The sequence below is a fragment of the Bombina bombina genome, chromosome 3, assembly GCF_027579735.1.
Source record: "Bombina bombina isolate aBomBom1 chromosome 3, aBomBom1.pri, whole genome shotgun sequence".
NCBI lineage: Eukaryota > Metazoa > Chordata > Amphibia > Anura > Bombinatoridae > Bombina > Bombina bombina.
Window position 1 is genome coordinate 30873657 of NC_069501.1, and position 22225 is coordinate 30895881.

The 22225-nt window shown below is 40.8% G+C and overlaps 1 protein-coding gene across 2 annotated transcripts in view; it reads right to left on the reverse strand.

The window, feature by feature from the left end:
• GDAP2 (ganglioside induced differentiation associated protein 2) overlaps positions 1 to 22225 on the reverse strand; it is a 292812-nt gene that overhangs the window by 119683 nt on the left and 150904 nt on the right. For both annotated transcript variants that reach the window (XM_053705768.1, XM_053705769.1), the window contains exons 10-11: positions 18488 to 18564; positions 14572 to 14711 (exon numbers count right to left, since the gene is read on the reverse strand). In XM_053705768.1, the coding sequence (XP_053561743.1) occupies positions 14572 to 14711; positions 18488 to 18564 (217 nt within the window). The remainder of the gene's footprint in view (positions 1 to 14571; positions 14712 to 18487; positions 18565 to 22225) is intronic.

Here is a 22225-nt window from a genome sequence, read left to right on the forward strand (position 1 = left end):
AAGTTTGTCGAAAATCTTTAGTTGCCTGTAAGTAGAACTTCAGAGCACGGACCACGTCTAGATTATGCAAAAGACGTTCCTTCTTTGAAGAAGGATTAGGACATAACGATGGAACAACAATCTCTTGATTGATATTCCTGTTAGAAACAACCTTAGGTAAAAACCCAGGTTTAGTACGCAGAACTACCTTGTCTGAATGAAAGATCAGATAAGGAGAATCACAATGTAAGGCAGATAACTCAGAGACTCTTCGAGCCGAGGAAATAGCCATCAAAAACAAAACTTTCCAAGATAAAAGCTTAATATCAATGGAATGAAGGGGTTCAAACGGAACACCCTGAAGAACTTTAAGAACCAAGTTTAAGCTCCACGGAGGAGCAACAGCTTTAAACACAGGTTTAATTCTAGCCAAAGCCTGACAAAAGGCCTGGACGTCTGGATGGTCTGCCAGACGTTTGTGTAAAAGAATAGACAGAGCTGAAATCTGTCCCTTTAGCGAACTAGCGGATAAACCCTTTTCTAAACCCTCTTGTAGAAAAGCTAATATCCTAGGAATCCTAACCTTACTCCATGAGTAACTCTTGGATTCGCACCAATATAAATATTTACGCCATATCTTATGGTAAATTTTTCTTGTCACAGGTTTCCGAGCCTGTATTAATGTATCAATAACCGAATCCGAAAACCCACACTTTGATAGAATCAAGCGTTCAATTTCCAGGCAGTCAGCCTCAGAGAAATTAGGTTTGGATGGTTGAAAGGACCCTGAATTAGAAGGTCCTGCCTCAGAGGAAGAGACCATGGTGGACAGGACGACATGTCCACTAGGTCTGCATACCAGGTCCTGCGTGGCCAGAATTACCGATGCCCTCTCCTGTTTGATCCTGGCAATCAGCCGAGGTAGCAACGGAAATGGTGGAAACACATAAGCTATGTTGAAAACCCAAGGGGCTGCTAATGCATCTACCAGCACCGCTCCCGGGTCCCTGGACCTGGATCCGTAACAAGGAAGCTTCGCGTTCTGGAAAGATGCCATGAGATCCAGATCCGGTTTGCCCCAACGACGAATCAGTTGAGCAAATACCTCCGGGTGAAGTTCCCACTCTCCCGGATGAAAAGTCTGGCGACATAGGAAATCCGCCTCCCAGTTCTCTACGCCTGGGATGTGAATCGCTGACAGGTGGCAAGAGTGAGACTCTGCCCAGCGAATTATCTTCGAGACTTCCAACATCGCTAGGGAACTCCTGGTTCCCCCTTGATGATTGATGTAAGCCACAGTCGTGATATTGTCCGACTGAAATCTGATGAACCTCAGCTTTGCTAACTGAGGCCAAGCCAGAAGAGCATTGAATATTGCTCTTAATTCTAGAATGTTTATTGGGAGGAGTTTCTCCTCCCGAGTCCACGATCCCTAAGCCTTCAGGGAATTCCAGACTGCTCCCCAGCCTAGAAGGCTGGCATCCGTTGTTACAATCGTCCAATCTGGCCTGCGAAAGGTCATTCCTTTGGACAGATGAACCGGTGACAACCACCAGAGAAGCGAATCCCTGGTCTCCTGGTCCAGATTTAGCAAAGGGGACAGATCTGAGTAATCCCGTTCCATTGACTGAGCATGCATAGTTGCAGCGGGCTGAGATGCAGGCGCGCAAATGGCACTATGTCCATTGCCGCTACCATTAAGCCGATTACCTCCATGCACTGAGCTACCGATGGGCTTGGAATGGAATGAAGGACACGGCAGGCATTGAGAATCTTTGATAACCTGGACTCCGTCAGGTAAATCTTCATCTGTACAGAATCTATAAGAGTCCCTAGAAAAGAAACCCGTGTGAGTGGTAACAGAGAACTCTTTTCCACGTTCACTTTCCACCCATGCGACCTCAGAAATGCTAGAACTATCTCTGTATGAGATTGTGCATTCTGAAAATTTGACGCTTGTATCAGAATGTCGTCTAGGTACGGAGCCACCGCTATGCCTCGTGGTCTTAGTACCACCAGAAGTGAGCCCAGAACCTTCGTAAAAATTCTCGGGGCCGTGGCTAACCCGAAGGGAAGAGCCACAAACTGGTAATGCCTGTCTAGAAAGGCAAACCTTAGGTACCGATAATGATCTTTGTGAATCGGTATATGAAGGTAAGCATCCTTTAAGTCCACCGTGGTCATATATTGACCCTCTTGGATTATGGGTAGGATGGTTCGAATGGTTTCCATCTTGAACGATGGTACCCTTAGGAATTCTTTTAAGATCTTTAAGTCCAAGATTGGTCTGAAGGTTCCCTCTTTTTTGGGAACCACAAATAGATTTGAGTAAAATCCTTGTCCCTGTTCCGATCGCGGAACTGAGTGGATCACCCCCATGATTAAGAGGTCTTGTACACATTGTAGAAATGCCTCTCTCTTTACTAGGTTTGTCGATAACCTCGAAAGATGGAACCTCCCTTGTGGAGGAGAGGATTTGAAATCCAGAAGGTATCCCTGAGATATAATCTTTAACGTCCAGGGATCCTGCACATCTCTTGCCCAAGCCTGGGCAAAGAGAGAAAGTCTGCCCCCCACTAAATCCGTCTCTGGATAGGGGGCCCTGACTTCATGCTGTCTTAGGGGCGGGAGTAGGCTTTCTGGCCTGCTTGCCCTTGTTCCATGACTGGTTGCCTTTCCAACCTTGTCTGTAACGAGCAGTAGTTCCTTCCTGTTTTGGAGCGGAGGAAGTCGATGCTGCTCCTGCCTTGAAGTTACGAAAGACACGAAAATTAGACTGTTTGGCCTTTGGTTTGGCCCTGTCCTGAGGAAGGGCGTGGCCCTTACCTCCCGTAATGTCAGCAATAATTTCCTTCCGGGCCCGAATAAGGTCTGCCCTTTGAAAGGAATGTTAAGTAGTTTAGACTTGGAAGTTACATCCGCTGACCAGGATTTAAGCCAGAGCGCTCTGCGCGCCTGTATGGCGAATCCGGAATATTTAGCCGTAAGTTTGGTTAGATGTACTACGGCATCTGAAACAAACGCATTAGCTTGCTTAAGGGTTCTAACTTTGCTCAAGGCCTCACCCAACGGCTCTGTGCGAATCGCCTCTTCCAGAGACTCAAACCAGAATGCCGCTGCAGCCGTGACAGGCGCAATGCATGCAAGAGGCTGCAATATAAAACCCTGTTGAACAAACATTTTCTTAAGATAAACCTCTAATTTTTTATCCATTGGATCTGAGAAAGCACAGCTATCCTCCACCGGGATAGTGGTACGCTTGGCTAACGTAGAAACTGCTCCCTCCACCTTAGGGACCGTCTGCCATAAGTCTCGTGTGGTGGCGTCTATAGGGAACATTTTTCTAAATATCGGGGGAGGGGAAAAAGGCACACTGGGTCTATCCCACTCCTTACTGATAATTTCTGTAAGTCTTTTTGGTATAGAAAAAACGTCAGTACACACCGGTACCGCATAGTATCTATCCAACCTACACAATTTCTCTGGAATTGCCACCGTGTCGCACTCATTCAGAGCCGCTAATACCTCCCCTAGTAACACACGGAGGTTCTCAAGCTTAAATTTAAAATTTGAAATTTCTGAATCCGGTCTCCCCGAATCAGAACCGTCACCGACAGAATGAAGCTCACCGTCCTCATGTTCTGCAAGTTGTGACGCAGTATCAGACATGGCTCTCGTGTCATCAGCGCGCTCTGTCCTTAACCCAGAGCTATCGCGTTTGCCCCTTAATTCGGGCATATTATATAATACTTCTTTCATAACATTAGCCATATCATGTAAAGTGATTTGTAAGGGCCTAGATGTACTAGGTGTCTCAATCCTACGCATCTCCCGAGCGGGAGACGCAGGTACTGACACGTGAGGAGAGTTAGGCGGCATAACTTCCCCCTCGTTGTCTGGTGATAGCTTCTTTATCGGTACAGATTGACTTTTATTCAAAGCAATATCAATACAATTGGTACACATCGTTCTATTGGGCTCCACATTGGCTTTTGAACATGATGAACAAACAGTTTCCTCTGAATCAGACATGTTAAAACAGACTTAGCAATGAAAATAACAAGCTTGGAAATCACTTTCAATAAGTTTTACAAGCAATATAAAAAACGCTGCAGCGCTTCAAAAATACAGATATAATTGAACAATTCTTAACAAGAAGTGTACTATTAGCAGAGGATTGCACCCATTAGCAAAAGGATGATTAACCCCTCGATACCCAAAACGGATAAAACAGATATCAATTAAGATTTAACTCTTTTAATCACAGTCAGCACACTGTCACAGATCTGCTGTGACTGATTACCTCCCTCACAAATGACATTTGCAGACCCCTGAGCTCTCTAGAGACGTCCTGGATCAAGGAGGAAGAAGCAGAAAGACTGTGCAATAATTTTAACTGCGCAATAAGGCGCTAAAACAAGGGCCCTCCCACTCCAATCACAACAGTGGGAGCCCTGATATAACGGTTTCCATGCAGAAAAATATGTTAGCCATGTGGAAAAAATCATGCCCAAAGCGATTTATCACCAAAGTACCTCACAAAAAAACGAATAACATGCCAGTAAACGTTTTATTAAAAATCAACATTTTTCAATGTCATGCAAAGCTATCACTAAGCCTGCTACCAGTCGCTACCACTGCAGAGAAGGCTTAAGTATTATTTCAGTGTTAACAGTATTTTCTCAGTCAAATTCTAGTCCCTAGAATATAACTCGACTGCGCATACATTTATCAGCCTGATACCAGTTGCTACTACTGCATTTAAGGCTGTACTTACATCATACGGTAACAGCAGTATTTTCTTAGTCAATTCCATTCCCAGAAAATAAAGTACCGCACATACCTCATTTGCGGAGGACCCCGCATGCTATTCCCAGTCTGAAGTTACCCCACTCCTCAGAATGTCGAGAACAGCCAGTGGATCTTAGTTACGCCTGCTAAGATCATAGATAAAAAACGCAGGCAGTTTCTTCTTCCAAATACTGCCTGAGATAGAAAAACAGCACACTCCGGTGCCATTTAAAATAACAAACTTTTGATTGAAGAATAGTTAATAGTTAAGTAAAAACTCCAGCTCCTCTCGCGACCTCCTTCTTTGTTGAGGGTTGCAAGAGAATGACTGGGTATGACATGTGAGGGGAGGAGCTATATAGCAGCTCTGCTTGGGTAATCCTCTTGCAACTTCCTGTTGCGAAGGAGAATATATCCCATAAGTAATGGATGACCCGTGGACTGAACACACTTAACAAGAGAAATATACCATTAGCGTTTGTGGCACCAATATACTTACTTGGTCTATCTAATTGTCTATACATCTGTCTATCTATAAATAGACCATCAGCATTTGGGACACCAATATACTTATTTGGTCTATCTATTGGTCTATACATCTGTGTCTATCTATAACTAGACCATCAGCTTTGGCACCAATATACTTACTTGGTCTATATAATGGTCTATACATCTGTGTCTATCTATAAATAGATCATAAGTGTTGGCACCAATATACTTACTTGGTCTATCTAATGGTCTATACATCTGTGTATATCTATAAATAGACCATCAGTGTTTGTGGCACCAATATACTTACTTGGTCTATACATCTGTGTATATCTATATCAAGACCAAGCAAGCATATTGATGCCAACAATGATGGTCTATCTATTGGTTTATATATCTGTGTCTATCTATCAATAGACCATCAGTGTTAGCACCAAGATACTTACTTGGTGAATGTCAGTAGACAATATATATATATATATATATATATATATATATATATATATATATATATATATATATTATATAAGATAAAATAAATATGCATCAAATATTAAATTTGAGCATGCTCATCTTATCGCTGAATACATTCTGTGTATTGCAATTCTGAGGTCAGACATGAGATGCCTTGCTGACTACACATCAATCCTCCCCATTCAATATGCAATATTACACAGGAGAGAACAAAGGATTTAGACCTTTGTATAGATAAGACCAATGGGCCACTTCAAAGTAAATGTTAAAATATGGAGTCCTGGGGGGGCGGAGCCAACCGCCTGAGAGATCGGTCGCACACAGCAGGAGCTCCCGCTCTAGATCTAGTCTTTTGGGGCAAAAATATCGGCTAGTAAAGTGTTTCTCGACTTTAACGAAGATCCCTACTAGGCTACACTGTAAAGTACCCGATCCAGTGAATATGAGACCCTACTTTTCTCATTTACTCCCAATCTAAGCCCTACAACGCAACCATTCAGGGGAAGAATGCTGGAGCAGTTGATGGCAGACCTGAAACAGTTATAGCAGGATTTACAGCTTCCAATATTTAAGAGGTGGCTCCCAACTTATTACTACCTAGCTAAATTGAGCTGTTGAAGCAGTTGCAGCGTGGATAGCGGCTGATGTCTCAGAAACTTTGTTAAGAATAATGGCGATCGGGGTAGATTGGGAGACACAGGCTTTGAGCTTCATTGAGGCCTCTCACCGGCTCCTGGAAAAGCTGCTGCCTAGGATCTCTGCTAAGCCTACTCATAGACTCATACCTGCAGCTCAGACAATACGAGCAAATGATACTTCCATAACAGCAGTAAAGTGTCTACCGGCAAATGCTACTACCCTCCAAGCAGCAGTGGAAGCTATACCCCAAACTATACAGACGACCACGTGGCCTCCGATCCGGAGATACCGGAGAGAGCCAGAACTGCATCGGCAGCAGACTATGCGGTCTACAAACACATCCCCCAGCACAGAGCTACTGATTTTCAACTATGCCCGCAAAATGGATTTACCTGAGGACTTCTGGTCCATCGCAAACTCGGATCTACATTTGGAGCCCCATTGGCGGAATGGCAATATCGGCAGCTACCTGTTGCAGCTGGCTCAAGATAAGCCCTCGGCCTTGCGCTCTGGAGTGGGGTAGAAAACTCTTCCTTTTGGTATGCTGCGCCACAGCGCTTTTTCTCACCCAGACTGTGAGTTGCCCAGAGAGACCAAGTGTAAATGTGGACATTTGACATTGGCTATGCAGAATTGACTTCTTGGTCTCTCATTATTGCATGATAACCTTTTGTTTCATTTACAGAGAACTTTATAATTATTCCCCTATAGTTTGTTAATCTAAAAAATTTTCAAAATCTGAGGTAAATAGAATTAGACCCATGAGTGGTCTTCTTTATTCCAGGTAGTCTCCTATTGTAGCAATAATCTAACTTGGTTGTGGGTCCAAGAGCGGCCCTTTCAATGAGTAGAGGAGCTTAACTTATCGTTGGCATGACCGTATTGTGTTACTATAAAACAGTACTAACGATATTTTGCTTGTTATCTTATTGGCGAACATTACTAATAACGTCTATATTCACGTCATATCTATTGTTTGATGAACCTTATATTATATAACCTGTGATAACACTTATGGAATGTTTTAATATCTTGTTGTATGCCAAATTTCACCTTAATAAAAATTATAAAAAAAAAAAAAATATGGAGTCCTCAGATGTACAGTATATGCCCATATATGGGTTTCCTGCCCAAGATGGGTAATAAAAAACGTACAAGCCCCTGTAAGGAACACACAGTTTGTCTGTAAGAATAGTAAAATATAAAAACATACTCAGAGGAAATAGCCCTTAGCATATACGTGTTAAGTATCCCCTACCGAGTTTCAAATACACGAAGCTCAGACGTACGTCTAAATTGAAAATAGCAGAATAGAGAAAACAGAGAGACATATTTTGCTGAAAACATATAAGAACTTAAATCTTGGTGTTAAAAAGAGAAGTTATAAATTCATCTATATGAACTGTATAATTCTCAAAGATGTAATTGATACTCAGACTGTATAACAGAATTTATGCTTACCTGATAAATTACTTTCTCCAACGGTGTGTCCGGTCCACGGTGTCATCCATTACTTGTGGGATATTCTCCTCCCCCACAGGGAAAGGCAAGGAGAGCACACAGCAAGAGCTGTCAATATAGTCCCTCCCAGGCTCCGTCCCCCCCAGTCATTCGACCGACGGTTAGGAGAAAAAAAGGAGAAACTATAGTGTGCCGTGGTGACTGTAGTGTATAGAGAAAGAAATTCTTCAAACCTGATTAAAAAACCAGGGCGGGCCGTGGACCGGACACACCGTTGGAGAAAGTAATTTATCAGGTAAGCATAAATTCTGTTTTCTCCAACATTGGTGTGTCCGGTCCACGGTGTCATCCATTACTTGTGGGAACCAATACCAAAGCTTTAGGACACGGATGAAGGGAGGGAGCAAATCAGGTTACCTAAACAGAAGGCACCACGGCTTGCAAAACCTTTCTCCCAAAAATAGCCTCCGAAGAAGCAAAAGTATCAAATTTGTAGAATTTGGACAAAGTGTGCAGAGAAGACCAGGTCGCTGCCTTACATATCTGATCAACAGAAGCCTCGTTCTTGAAGGCCCATGTGGAAGCCACAGCCCTAGTAGAGTGAGCTGTGATTCGTTCAGGAGGCTGCCGTCCGGCAGTCTCGTAAGCCAATCGTATGATGCTTTTCAGCCAAAAGGAAAGAGAGGTAGCAGTAGCTTTTTTTGACCTCTCCTCTTGCCAGAATAAACTACAAAGAGAGAAGACGTTTGTCTGAAATCCTTTGTTGCTTCTAAATAGAACCTTAAAGCACGGACTACATCTAAATTGTGTAACAAGCGTTCCTTCTTTGAAAACTGGATTCGGACACAAAGAAGGCACAACTATTTCCTGGTTAATATTCTTGTTGGAAACAACCTTTGGAAGGAAACCAGGTTTAGTACGCAAAACAACCTTATCTGAATGGAACACCAGATAGGGCGGATTACACTGCAGAGCAGATAATTCAGAAACTCTTCTAGCAGAAGAATAGCAACCAAAAACAGAACTTTCCAAGATAACAACTTGATATCTATGGAATGTAAGGGTTCAAACGGAACCCCTTGAAGAACTGAAAGAACCAAATTTAGACTCCAGGGAGGAGTCAAGGGTCTGTAAACAGGCTTGATCCTGACCAAAGCCTGAACAAAAGCTTGAACATCTGGCACAGCTGCCAGTCGTTTGTGTAACAAGACAGATAAAGCAGAAATCTGTCCTTTTAGAGAACTTGCTGATAATCCCTTATCCAAACCTTCTTGGAGAAAGGAAAGGATCCTAGGAATTTTAATCTTACTCCATGAGAATCCCTTGGATTCACACCAACAGATATATCTTTTCCATATTTTATGGTAATCTTTCTAGTCACAGGTTTTCTGGCTTGTACCAGAGTATCTATCACAGAATCCGAAAACCCACGCTTAGACAAAATCAAGCGTTCAATTTCCAAGCAGTCAGCTGGAGAGAAACTAGATTTGGATGTTCGAATGGAACTTGTACTAGAAGATCCTGTCTCAAAGGTAGCTTCCATGGTGGAGCCGATGACATATTCACCAGGTCTGCATACAAAGTTCTGCGTGGCCACGCAGGAGCTATCAAAATCACCGAGGCCTTCTCCTGTTTGATCCTGGCTACCAGCCTGGGAATGAGAAGGAACGGTGGAAACGCATAAGCTAGGTTGAAAGTCCAAGGCGCCACTAATGCATCCACTAGAGTCGCCTTGGGATCCCTGGATCTGGACCCGTAGCAAGGAACCTTGAAGTTCTGACGAGATGCCATCAGATCCATGTCTGGAATGCCCCATAATTGGGTCAACTGGGCAAACACCTCCGGGTGGAGTTCCCACTCCCCCGGATGAAAGGTCTGACGACTCAGATAATCCGCCTCCCAGTTTTCCACTCCTGGGATGTGGATCGCAGACAGGTGGTAGGAGTGATCCTCCGCCCATTTGATGATCTTGGTCACCTCTCTCATCGCCAGGGAACTCCTTGTTCCCCCCTGATGGTTGAAGTAAGCAACAGTCGTCATGTTGTCTGATTGTAATCTTATGAATCTGGCCTTTGCTAGTTGAGGCCAAGCCCGGAGAGCATTGAATATCGCTCTCAGTTCCAGGATGTTTATCGGGAGAAGAGACTCTTCCCGAGACCATAGACCCTGAGCTTTCAGGGAATCCCAGACCGCGCCCCAGCCTAATAGACTGGCGTCGGTCGTGACAATGACCTACTCTGGTCTGCGGAAGCTCATTCCCTGGGACAGGTGATCCTGAGTCAGCCACCAACGGAGTGAGTCTCTGGTCTTCTGATCTACTTGAATCACTGGAGACAAGTCTGTATAGTCCCCATTCCACTGTTTGAGCATGCACAGTTGTAATGGTCTTAGATGAATTCGCGCAAAAGGAACTATGTCCATTGCTGCAACCATCAACCCTACTACTTCCATGCACTGAGCTATGGAAGGCCGTAGAACAGAGTGAAGAACTTGACAAGCGTTTAGAAGCTTTGACTCTCTGACATCTGTCAGGAAAATCTTCATTTCTAAAGAATCTATTATTGTTCCCAAGAAAGGGACTTTTGTTGACGGAGACGGGGAACTTTTTTCTATGTTCACCTACCACCCGTGAGATCTGAGAAAGGCTAGAACAATGTCTGTGTGAGCCTTTGTCTTTGAAAGAGACGACGCTTGAATTAGGATGTCGTCCAAGTAAGGTGCCACTGCAATGCCCCTGGGTCTTAGAACCGCTAGAAGGGACCCGAGCACCTTTGTGAAAATCCTTGGAGCAGTGGCTAGTCCGAATGGGAGAGCCACAATAGGTAATGTTTGTCCAGAAAGGCGAACCTTAGGAACTGATGATGATCTTTGTGGGTAGGAATATGCAGATACGCATCCTTTAGATCCACGGTAGTCATAAATTGACCCTCCTGGATTGTAGGTAAAATCGTTCGAATAGTTTCCATTTTGAACGATGGCACTCTGAGAAATTTGTTTAGAATTTTTAAATCCAGAATTGGTCTGAAAGTTCCCTCTTTTTTTGGGAACTACAAACAGATTTGAGTAAAACCCCTGACCTTGTTCCACAGTTGGAACTGGGAGTATCACTCCCATCTTTAACAGGTCTTCTACACAATGCAAGAATGCCTGTCTCTTTACTTGGTTTGAAGATAAGTGAGACATGTGGAACCTTCCCCTTGGGGGTAGTTCCTTGAATTCTAGAAGATAACCCTGAGAGACTATTTCTAGTGCCCAGGGATCCTGAACATCTCTTGCCCAAGCCTGAGCAAAGAGAGAGAGTCTGCCCCCTACTAGATCCGGTTCCGGATCGGGGGCTACCTCTTCATGCTGTCTTGGTAGCAAGCAGCAGGTTTCTTGGCCTGTTTACCCTTGTTCCAGCCTTGCATTGATTTCCAAGCTGGTTTAGTCTGGGAAGCGTTACCCTCTTGTCTAGAGGCTGCCGAGTTGGAAGCCGGTCCGTTCCTGAAATTGCGAAAGGAACGAAAATTGGACTTATTCTTAGCCTTGAAAGGTTTATCTTGTGAGAGGGCATGGCCCTTTCCCCCAGTGATGACTGAAATAATCTCTTTCAATTCTGGCCCAAAAGGGGTCTTACCTTTGAAAGGGGTATTAAGCAATTTTGTCTTGGAAGATACATCCGCCGACCAAGACTTTAGCCAGAGCGCTCTGCGCGCCACAATTGTAAACCCTGAATTTTTTGCCGCTAACCTCGCTAACTGCAAAGCGGCGTCTAAAATAAAGGAATTAGCTAACTTAAGTGCGTAAATTCTGTCCATGACTTCCTCATACGGAGTCTCCCTACTGAGCGACTTTTCCAGTTCCTCGAACCAGAACCACGCCGCTGTAGTGACAGGAATAATGCACGAAATAGGTTGAAGGAGGTAACCTTGCTGTACAAAAATCTTTTTAAGCAAACCCTCCAATTTTTTATCCATAGGATCTTTGAAAGCACAATTGTCCTCAATAGGAATGGTCGTGCGCTTGGCTAGAGTAGAAAACTCCCCCTCGACCTTAGGGACTGTTTGCCATGTGTCCTTCCTGGGGTCGACCATAGGGAACAATTTCTTAAATATAGGAGGAGGGACAAAAGGTATGCCTGGCTTCTCCCACTCCTTATTCACTATGTCCGCCACCCGTTTAGGTATCGGAAAAGCATCAGGGTGCACCGGGACCTCAAGGAACTGTCCATCTTGCACAATTTTTCTGGGTTGACCAGATTGTCACAATCATCCAGAGTAGATAGCACCTCCTTAAGTAATGCGCTGAGATGCTCTAATTTAAATTTAAATGTCACAACATCAGGTTCTGCCTGCTGAGAAATTCTTCCTGTATCAGAAATTTCCCCATCTGACAAAACCTCCCTCACTGCCACTTCAGATTGGTGTGAGGGTATGACAGAAAAATTATCATCAGCGCCCTCCTGCTCTACAGTGTTTAAAACAGAGCAATCGCGCTTTCTCTGAAATGCTGGCATTTTGGATAAAATATTAGCTATGGAGTTATCCATTACTGCCGTCAATTACTGCATAGTAACAAGCATTGGCGCGCTAGAAGTACTAGGGGTCGCCTGCGCGGGCATAACTGGTATAGACACAGAAGGAGATGATGTAGAACTATGTCTACTTCCTTCATCTGCGGAATCATCCTGGGCAACTTTACAATTTGTGACAGTTCTGTCCTTACTTTGTTTGGACGCAATGGCACAATTATCCCACTATATTTGAAGGGGGAACCACATTGGCTACCATACATACAGAACATGATCTATCTGAAGGTACAGACATGTTAAACAGGCTTAAACTGGTTAATAAAGCACAAAAACCGTTTTAAAACAAAACCGTTACTGTCTCTTTAAATGTTAAACAGGGCACACTTTATTACTGAATATGTGAAAAACTATGAAGGAATTATCCAATCTTTACCAAATTTTCACCACAGTGTCTTAATACATTCAAAGTATTGCACCCCAATTTTCAAGCTGTTAACCCTTAAAATGTGGAAACCGGAGCCGTTTTTAATTTTAACCCCCTTACAGTCCCAGCCACAGCCTTTGCTGCAACTTCACCAATCCAAGGGGGGTATATGATACCAAATGAAGCCTTCTAGGAACGTTTTCAGTGGATACCAGACCCTCACACATGCAGCTGCATGTACTGAACTCAAAATTAACTGCACAGTAATGGCGCGAAAATGAGGCTCTGCCTACTACAGAGAAAGGCCCTTCCTGACTGGGAAGGTGTCTTAACAAGTGCCTGGTGCTAAAAACGTTCCCCAATGTTATAAAAGTGTGAAATACAACTTCAAACTGCATATAATACTTAAATAAAGCAATCGATTTAGCCCCTAAAAGTGTCTACCAGTTTATAGCCCATAATAAGCCCTTTATTCTGTTTGAGACTAAGAAAATGGCTTACCGGTCCCCATGAGGGGAAATTACAGCCTTCCAGCATTACACAGTCTTGTTAGAAATATGGCTAGTCATACCTTGAGCAGAAGAGCCTGCTAACTGTTTCCCCCAACTGAAGTTATCTCATCTCAACAGTCCTGTGTGGAAACAGCAAACGATTTTAGTAACTGCTGCTAAAATCATCTTCCTCTCACAAACAGAAATCTTCATCTCTTTCTGTTTCAGAGTAAATAGTACATACCAGCACTATTTTAAAATAACAAACTCTTGATAGAAGAATAAAAAACTACAACTAAACACCACAAACTCCTCACCATCCCCGAGGAGATGCTACTTGTTCAGAGCGGCAAGGAGAATGACTAGGGGGGCGGAGCCTGGGAGGGACTATATGGACAGCTCTTGCTGTGTGCTCTCCTTGCCTTTCCCTGTGGGGGAGGAGAATATCCCACAAGTAATGGATGACACCGTGGACCGGACACACCAATGTTGGAGAAATATATATATATATATATATATATATATATATATATATCCTGAGAAGAAATGCATCACAGTAACATATTAGATAAGTATTTGCTAAACTTAATAAGTAGCTATATAATCAATGTAAATGTTTAAACAACTTGTTTCAAAATGGATAACATTCTTATATTTTTCAGGCATCTAATAAGTACATATATAATTGGTGCTGTAAATAATATCATATGTTTCTAGACACTCAGCAAGAGATATACAGATATGCAATATTTATATTAATATGGGATAGTAATCCAATATAGATATAATTATGTGAAACTACATCTGATTGCTGATCTCAAGGTATGTATGTGACATTAAGATAACTGAGAAAGTAATTGAGTCTATGATGAAGGTATTATAATCCTTTTAAAACTTTTTATATGCCAAGTTGATAAATTGGCATATCAATTGGATGTTAAAGTATTTTGTCATATTGTCTAACTAAGCATTGTTAACGGTCAATACTCTGGTATTTTAATGCGATTATTGTGAGTAAAGTTAATTTTAAGGGTTTATCTTTTGATCTTTGTAAAGAATATTATAACAGCATAAGCGTGTAGAATTTGATTCATAATCTGGTTTCTACATAAATATATTGCAATTTGTATATTAATTTTACCTAATCTAAAGAATTTAGGAATAATTATTAATTTCAATTGTTTCGCATATACATTTTAATTGGGGGTTTGTTTTAAAGAATAATAACAAATAAATTGCATTATAACCCTGCTATATACTGATAGGTCTATACATCTGTGTATATCTATAAACAGACCATCAGTTATACTTACTTGCCATCTACAATATCATACATGTTCTTCAGGAAGTCGGAATCGAGATGGTTGTGTTCGCCAGTTAGTGTGTGGAAATATACCAGGACGTACTCTTTAGCCGCTATATGATCCATCATGTGGATGAAATACAAGAGAGCCTGAGGAAGTCACACACAGGAGGGGACTCATCATTAATGAGACAACAGACCGTATCAGTGCACAAATGTAGTTTACTGCGTCACTATAAATCACACATTAATATACATTTGTGTTATGCTAATGTACAGAGTGATTCATAAAGAGACATAAAAGTATTATGGTACTATCGCTAATAAATAATGTGTTTGTCCCCTGAAAATGAATTAAACTTATAGTTAAAGTCAGCTCCAGAGCAGCATCTGGGAGCTAGCTGAACACATCTGGTGAGCCAATGACAAGAGGCATGTTAATGCAGCCACAATTCACCAGCTAGCTCCCAGTTCTGCATTGCAGCACCTGAACATACCTAGGTAGTTTACTCAATAAAGGATAACAAAAGAACAAAGTATTTATAACATAAGTCATTTGAAAGTTTAACTTTAATGCCTCTAAGTTTAAACAAGAGACAAATGCACTTAAAACAGATCTTCTGGCTCAGCCGTGGACTGTGATTTATACATCAAATGTTTTACTTACTAATAAATCTGTTTATTTACGTTATTATCCATACCGATGGTTAAACAGATTCCCATACATTAAGGATACATTGGGGAATTTCATTATTGTTTGGAGCATTTACAATCTAATGAGGGAACAGGTAAGCTGGGTGTAACATTAGTTTGTACTGAAGATACAGAGGGCATCTGTGCTGTCATACAAACACCCGCACACGGCAGAGGAAGGGAACTGGTGACAATGAGCTATGAACATATCTATAATGATATGAGAAGATTCCGTATAAGAGAGAATGCTGATACACAAGTATACAAGTTGTGCCCCTAAAAAAGAAGCTTGCACAGTGAGATAACTATTAATGTGATACAAAATCCCTCCCTTCTTGCATAAAATACAATGTTTGTGGCACAGAAAAGCATTTCTAGGAGTTCCATCGAGTCTAACCATATTTCCTTCTAAAGTGTAAGCTAAGTTAATTCTTATGCTACCCTTTTGCATATCCCAGGTATTCAATCATTTCCCTAAATGATTAGCCCTTACCACCTACACTGGATGTTTATACCATGAATCAACCACCCTGTCTGTAAAGAGGAGCTTCTAAAAGTTATGTTAAGCAATGTTACTGATTTGTAACCATGTTGTTTAAGGATATGGACCAAGACACAAGACAGAGTCAGGTAAAAAATAATTAAATCTAAGAACCATGTTCTCTGCAGCTCAGTATTGTATTTCAAAGTTTTTTATTGTACAATCACAGGGGGTAAGATGCCTAAAAGGAGAAAAAAAGAAAGTACAATAGATTGAATCTCCAGGGAATGACCAAGACCTCAGTAAAGCTTCTCAGAGGATCCCTGATCTTGGCACAATATCTTCATGATCAGATTTCCTTGAGAGGTCATAAAGCTTATACACGGTATTCCAATCACCTTGTGACATCTTTGGTCATGAAGCTTATATATGGTATTCCAATTACCTTGCAACATCTTTGGTCGTGAAGCTTATATATGATATTCAAATCACCTTGTGACATCTTTGGTCATGAAGCTTACACATGGTATTCCAATCACCTTCTGACATCTTTGGTCATGAAGCTTACACATGGTATTCCAATCACCTTCTGACATCTTTGGTCATGAAGCTTATATATAGTATTCCAATTACCTTGTGACATCTTTGGTCATGGAACTTATATATGGTATTCCAATCACCTTCTGACATCTTTGGTCATGAAGCTTATATATAGTATTCCAATTACCTTGTGACATCTTTGGTCATGAAACTTATATAAGGTATTCCAATCACCTTGTGACATCTTTGGTCATGAAGCTTATATATAGTATTCTTATTACCTTGTGACATCTTTGGTCATGAAACTTATATATGGTATTCCAATCACCTTGTGACATCTTTGGTCATGAAGCTTATATATAGTATTCCAATCACCTTGTGACATCTTTGGTCATGAAACTTATATATGGTATTCCAATCACCTTGTGACATCTTTGGTCATGAAGCTTATATATAGTATTCCAATTACCTTGTGACATCTTTGGTCATGAAGCTTATATATGGTATTCCAATCACCTTGTGACATCTTTGGTCATGAAGCTTATATATAGTATTCTTATTACCTTGTGACATCTTTGGTCATGAAACTTATATATGGTATTCCAATCACCTTGTGACATCTTTGGTCATGAAGCTTATATATAGTATTCCAATCACCTTGTGACATCTTTGGTCATGAAACTTATATATGGTATTCCAATCACCTTGTGACATCTTTGGTCATGAAGCTTATATATGGAATTCCAATCACCTTGTGACAACTTGAAACTGATGTTGACTATATGTATAGTATCTAATTTATACCTTATGCTTCTACTCTTCTTTAGATTGAAAATATTTAAACTGACATAGACTAATGTAAGAGCTCAATATCTACTGAAAAATCCGTTCAAAAATTAGAAATGCACAGAACCTCCATGCACACTCATTTTGCATAAGACCAGGCACTTGATAAAGCATCTTCTCTCGACAGGACTGTGGAAAGCGGATATACTGTGTACACTCTGAAGAAAACATAGGGGCTGGAAGTAGCTGGTAAGCATAACAGTTTTTATTTGTTGGTTTGTGGTTTCTTCAGTACCTAAGCTGGAGATGGTCTGTAAATTGTTATCCACCGGTAAGAAGTAGGAAGAGATTTGGATAGTCTCATTTATGCTACCTACATAACACCCATGAAGTACATGCTGGGTTAAAGTGAGGAAGGTAATATACCTGCAATCTGCTTATTTACCATCTGAAAAAAAGATACGTTATTCTTTTCTAATGCTCCATCCACTGGAGGCTGAACACATGGAACTCATGACAGGGAACTCTACTCACATAAGATGTAGCTCCAACATACTATATCTTTCATCATTTAATTGGGCACCTAGAAATCAAGATCAATTCCATATTTCATTGTGTTGCTCCAACTTAAGAGTTGGGATCCAAACTGGTAGACAATAATTATAAAACACTGCTGCTGTAGTGTTTATTAATAAATGTGACTGTCATGTGTCCTGTGAGGTGAAGTCAGAGGGAGTTTAGATCACGTGCAGTGGAACTGAAGAGTAGAAAAGCTTTGTAGCATCAGGGAAGTGGATATGGACCCTGTAATGTCCAGCTCTTATAGTTGCACATACACAATCTCCTTTTTAATGCTCAGTTACCTTCACCAACACCAGTCTAGAGAGAAGCATCAGGCAGTACAGATGAGGGAGAGGAGTAACTAAGTACCTTGGTTTTGAGGCTACTTGGCCATGTGAGTACGAACTACAAATAAATTAGTATGGAATTCAGCATCCTGCGCAGTCATGAAAGAACATGAAGGAACACAGGGAAAATGAGAAATAAGCACTGAACAATACAGAATGCCAGGGAAGCAACTATTTAGTCAAAAGATGCTTTTGTGGGCAATGACAAGCAATGCCACGAATGGTGGAAGACTTTGATGGATGAAAACACAACATTAGTGGCATTTATACAAAATAAAATTGTGAGGAAAAGTAAATTGTGTTATGCAAAGTAATTGTATAATCTATTGGACAGAAACAGAACATAAATGAATGACAGTATAATTATATATATATATTTTCCCACTATAGTCATTACAATGTCTGATTACTTCCATAATCAGGATCAGCTACAAGAAGGACGTTTATGAGATACACATTGGATGAAAAATTATAAATTTAAGATTAAAAAGCAGAATGAACTGTACATCCTCACTTACCTTCTCCATGTCTATGAGTAACACAGGAATATTCCTTCCTACAACCACAATGACGGTCCGGCCACAGCTATCCACTCCTGCAGAAAAAATAGTGTAGGGCAGGTTATATTGCCTTCATCTTCCTACTGATTTATCACAAACACTGAGTATCCCACCACTGATCACATACATCAAATCAGGCTTTCACCTTTAGCAAACCATTTACTATACAAATATAACAAACTAGTGGGCACAACCTCTGCACAAAACCTAATTCAGGAATATAAACTAAAAGCTGACAAATATAATCATTTTGCTTGACAAGTAAACATATGCACATATAGCACTCAAGACACGTGTACGCTCCTCAACCTACCGCAGTATGCGCTCATGAAATGCAGCTAAGAAGTTTTTTTTTTGTGCACTCTGTGACTTTCACGTGCCTAAAGAACATTCTTACTTATTATATACCTGTGTATATATATATATGTGTGTGTATATATATATATATATATATATACACACACACACACACACACCTCAGGATGGTGAAACATAATGTAAACAGAGCAATTACCGCATATATAACAAAGATATCTTTTATGTTAATAATTCATTTGCAATCTACTTGTACATGCCAGGCTGAATGTCCTGCTAGATAAACACATTGTCACTACAAACTGAACACAATGACAAGTCACCTAAACACAAAGAGCACAGAAATGACAAGAAATAAGTAACCATAAAACAAGATATGTTTCTGTATGGTGTTCCCAGTCATTTTATGGTTTCATTGCATTGATACAACAGCAAATCTCAGAGGTTAAGAAACTAAACTGTTTACAGCACTGTGTGTTCTGGGTCAGAGCTTAGGGAACTGAAAGTGAAGCATTTAAATGCCAGCAATATACGGCACCGTTTCCTATTTATGAATAAAAAGAACAACCATATGGATTTTTAGTATTAAAACCTACGCGTTTCATTGCCCCTTTCTTTGAGCAGGTGGCACTGGACATTTGTTTGCACAATGTATGGTAAAGACAACTATTCATGTAAAGAGTAAATCGTTGTGTGTGACATTTGCTTTGTCGTACGTAGATACAGCTGTGCTCATAAGTTTACATGCCCTGGCAGAATTTATGATTCCTTGGCCATTTTTCAGAGAATATGAATGATAACACAAAAACTTTTCTTTCACTCATGGTTAGTGTTTGATTAAAACCATTTATTATCAATCAACTGTGTTTGCTCTTTTTAAATCATAATGACAACAGAAACTACCCAAATGACCCTGATCAAAAGTTTACATACCCTGGTGATTTTGGCCTGATAACATGCACACAAGTTGAACACAAAAAGGTTTGAATGGCTATTAAAGGTAACCATCCTCACCTGTGATCTGTTTGCTTGTAATTAGTGTGTGTGTGTATAAAAGGTCAATGAGTTTCTGGACTCCTGACAGACCCTTGCATCTTTCATCCAGTGCTGCACTGACGTTTCTGGATTCTGAGTCATGGGGAAAGCAAAAGAATTGTCAAAAAATCTGCGGGAAAAGGTAGTTGAGCTGTATAAAACAGGAAAGGGATATAAAATATCCAAGGAATTGAGAATGCAAATCAGCAGTGTTCAAACTCTAATAAAGAAGTGGAAAATGAGGGGTTCTGTTAAAACCAAACCATGGTCAGGTAGACCAACTAAAATTTCAGCCACAACTGCCAGGAAAATTGTTCAGGATGCAAAGACAAACCCACAAATAACTTCAGGTGAAATACAGGACTCTCTGAAAACATGTGGTGTGGCTGTTTCAAGATGCACAATAAGGAGGCACTTGAAGAAAGATGGGCTGCATGGTCGAGTCGCCAGAAGAAAGCCATTACTACGCAAATGCCACAAAGTATCTCGCTTACAATACGCCAAACAGCACAGAGACAAGCCTCAAACCTTCTGGCACAAAGTCATTTGGAGTGATGAGACCAAAATTTAGCTTTTTGGCCACAACCATAAACGCTACATTTGGAGAGGAGTCAAGAAGGCCTATGATGAAAGGTACACTATTCCTACTTGACGGAGGGGAATTGCTGATGTTTTGGGGATGTGTGAGCTACAAAGGCACAAGAAATTTGGTTATAATTGATGGCAAGAGGAATGTAGTATGTTATCAAACAGAACGCCTCATTTTTCACTTCTTGGTTAGAGTTTGAACACTTGATTTACATTCTCAATTCCTTGGATATCTTTTTATATCCCTTTCCTGTTTTATACAGTTCAACTACCTTTTTCCCACAGATCCTTTGACAATTCTTTTTCTTTCCCCATGACTCAGAATCCAGAAACGTCAGTGCAGCACTGAGCATTTATTGGGCAATGAAGGCTAAGGAAATAAGCCCTGTCACTGGCTGATGTTTGCCTCAGTTGTGTTACATTATGGTGGCTGTCTGTTACCGAGATCATCTATGGTTAAAAAGAGAGTAATCTAGTAGGTTCCATGTTAGCCCAGTGGCTCAGGTAGTGTTATCTGTAGGTACAGGGGAATCTGGCAGCATGCACGTGTATTGTGTGTGTGTCCGGTGGTTCCTTTTCAGAGACTGGCATCACATGGCAAACTGCACAGGAAAATAAGGAGGGTATCGCAGAGATCAAGGAGTTATTTTGCTTCCAGAATTTGTCAACACTCCTTATACATCAAATACATATAAATTATCTGATTACTAGTAAGTGGGTATTGGGAGATTTATGTCTACAGCTGCAGGAAGTTGCTGAGATTTTGATCTCATAAAATAGATATGATTTAAAATGATGTTCTAATTGTCCCAGCTATACAACATGGAATCCTTTGTTCCCGTGGCATACCCAGTTCAATAAACCTCATGTTTACTGTATTCTCCATTTACAAGATGTGACATTACAAAGTAGGCAGGGAAGTGTCAAAAGTACAAGAGAAAGTTTAAAACTTGACTTTTATTCTATCTTTAAAAACACATCACAAAACAAAAGCCGGTGTAACATCTGTCTTACGCATTTCAGCTCATGCCTTACTCATAGACCGTGTTACCTGGGAAGTCCCAGCCTGGCTATTTGATGGAGAAAACAGTTTATCCACAACATTCTGCTCTGGAATGTCTTTAAAATCCAGGGTAGGAGAACATCTGTGGTATGTAGCTGCGCATATTGTAAACTAAACAAGAAAAAATACTGGTCAAGTCTGATTCTGTAAGAGAATCTACCACTGACTCGACTCACCTGAATCTTCAGAACCTAAATGATATCAATCGGTTCCTGATCAGATGACCTAATATGATCAGATGATGTATCATGTGCTATACTGAGCTCATGTGAGTTAATCTGAGCGGCACCAGAGTCATGTGACATCTCAGGCAACATTTAATTAATACTGAGAATTATACCAATTTAGTCAGAAACTGCAGACAGATTATTTACACTGTATCTGGGTGTCCAGTGAGCATGGAGATTATTATATCTGGTCTGGGATCATTGCTTTCGTTATGAATAGTTACAGTAAAGAAATGACACAATATTTACTCCACTTGTAAAAGAATGAGAGGAAATAAAGAATATAACCAAATAAAACCTTGTTAAAATCAGAATAAGGGACATAAAAAATATTAGTTTTACACACCTGTTATAAGAACTTAAACCACGTTTTGAAATAGTTATAACTAATAAGTTACATAACGTACAATAAAAGGCACGCAGCACGAGTACCCAAGCAAACAAAAATCTTGTCACATCACCTAAAAC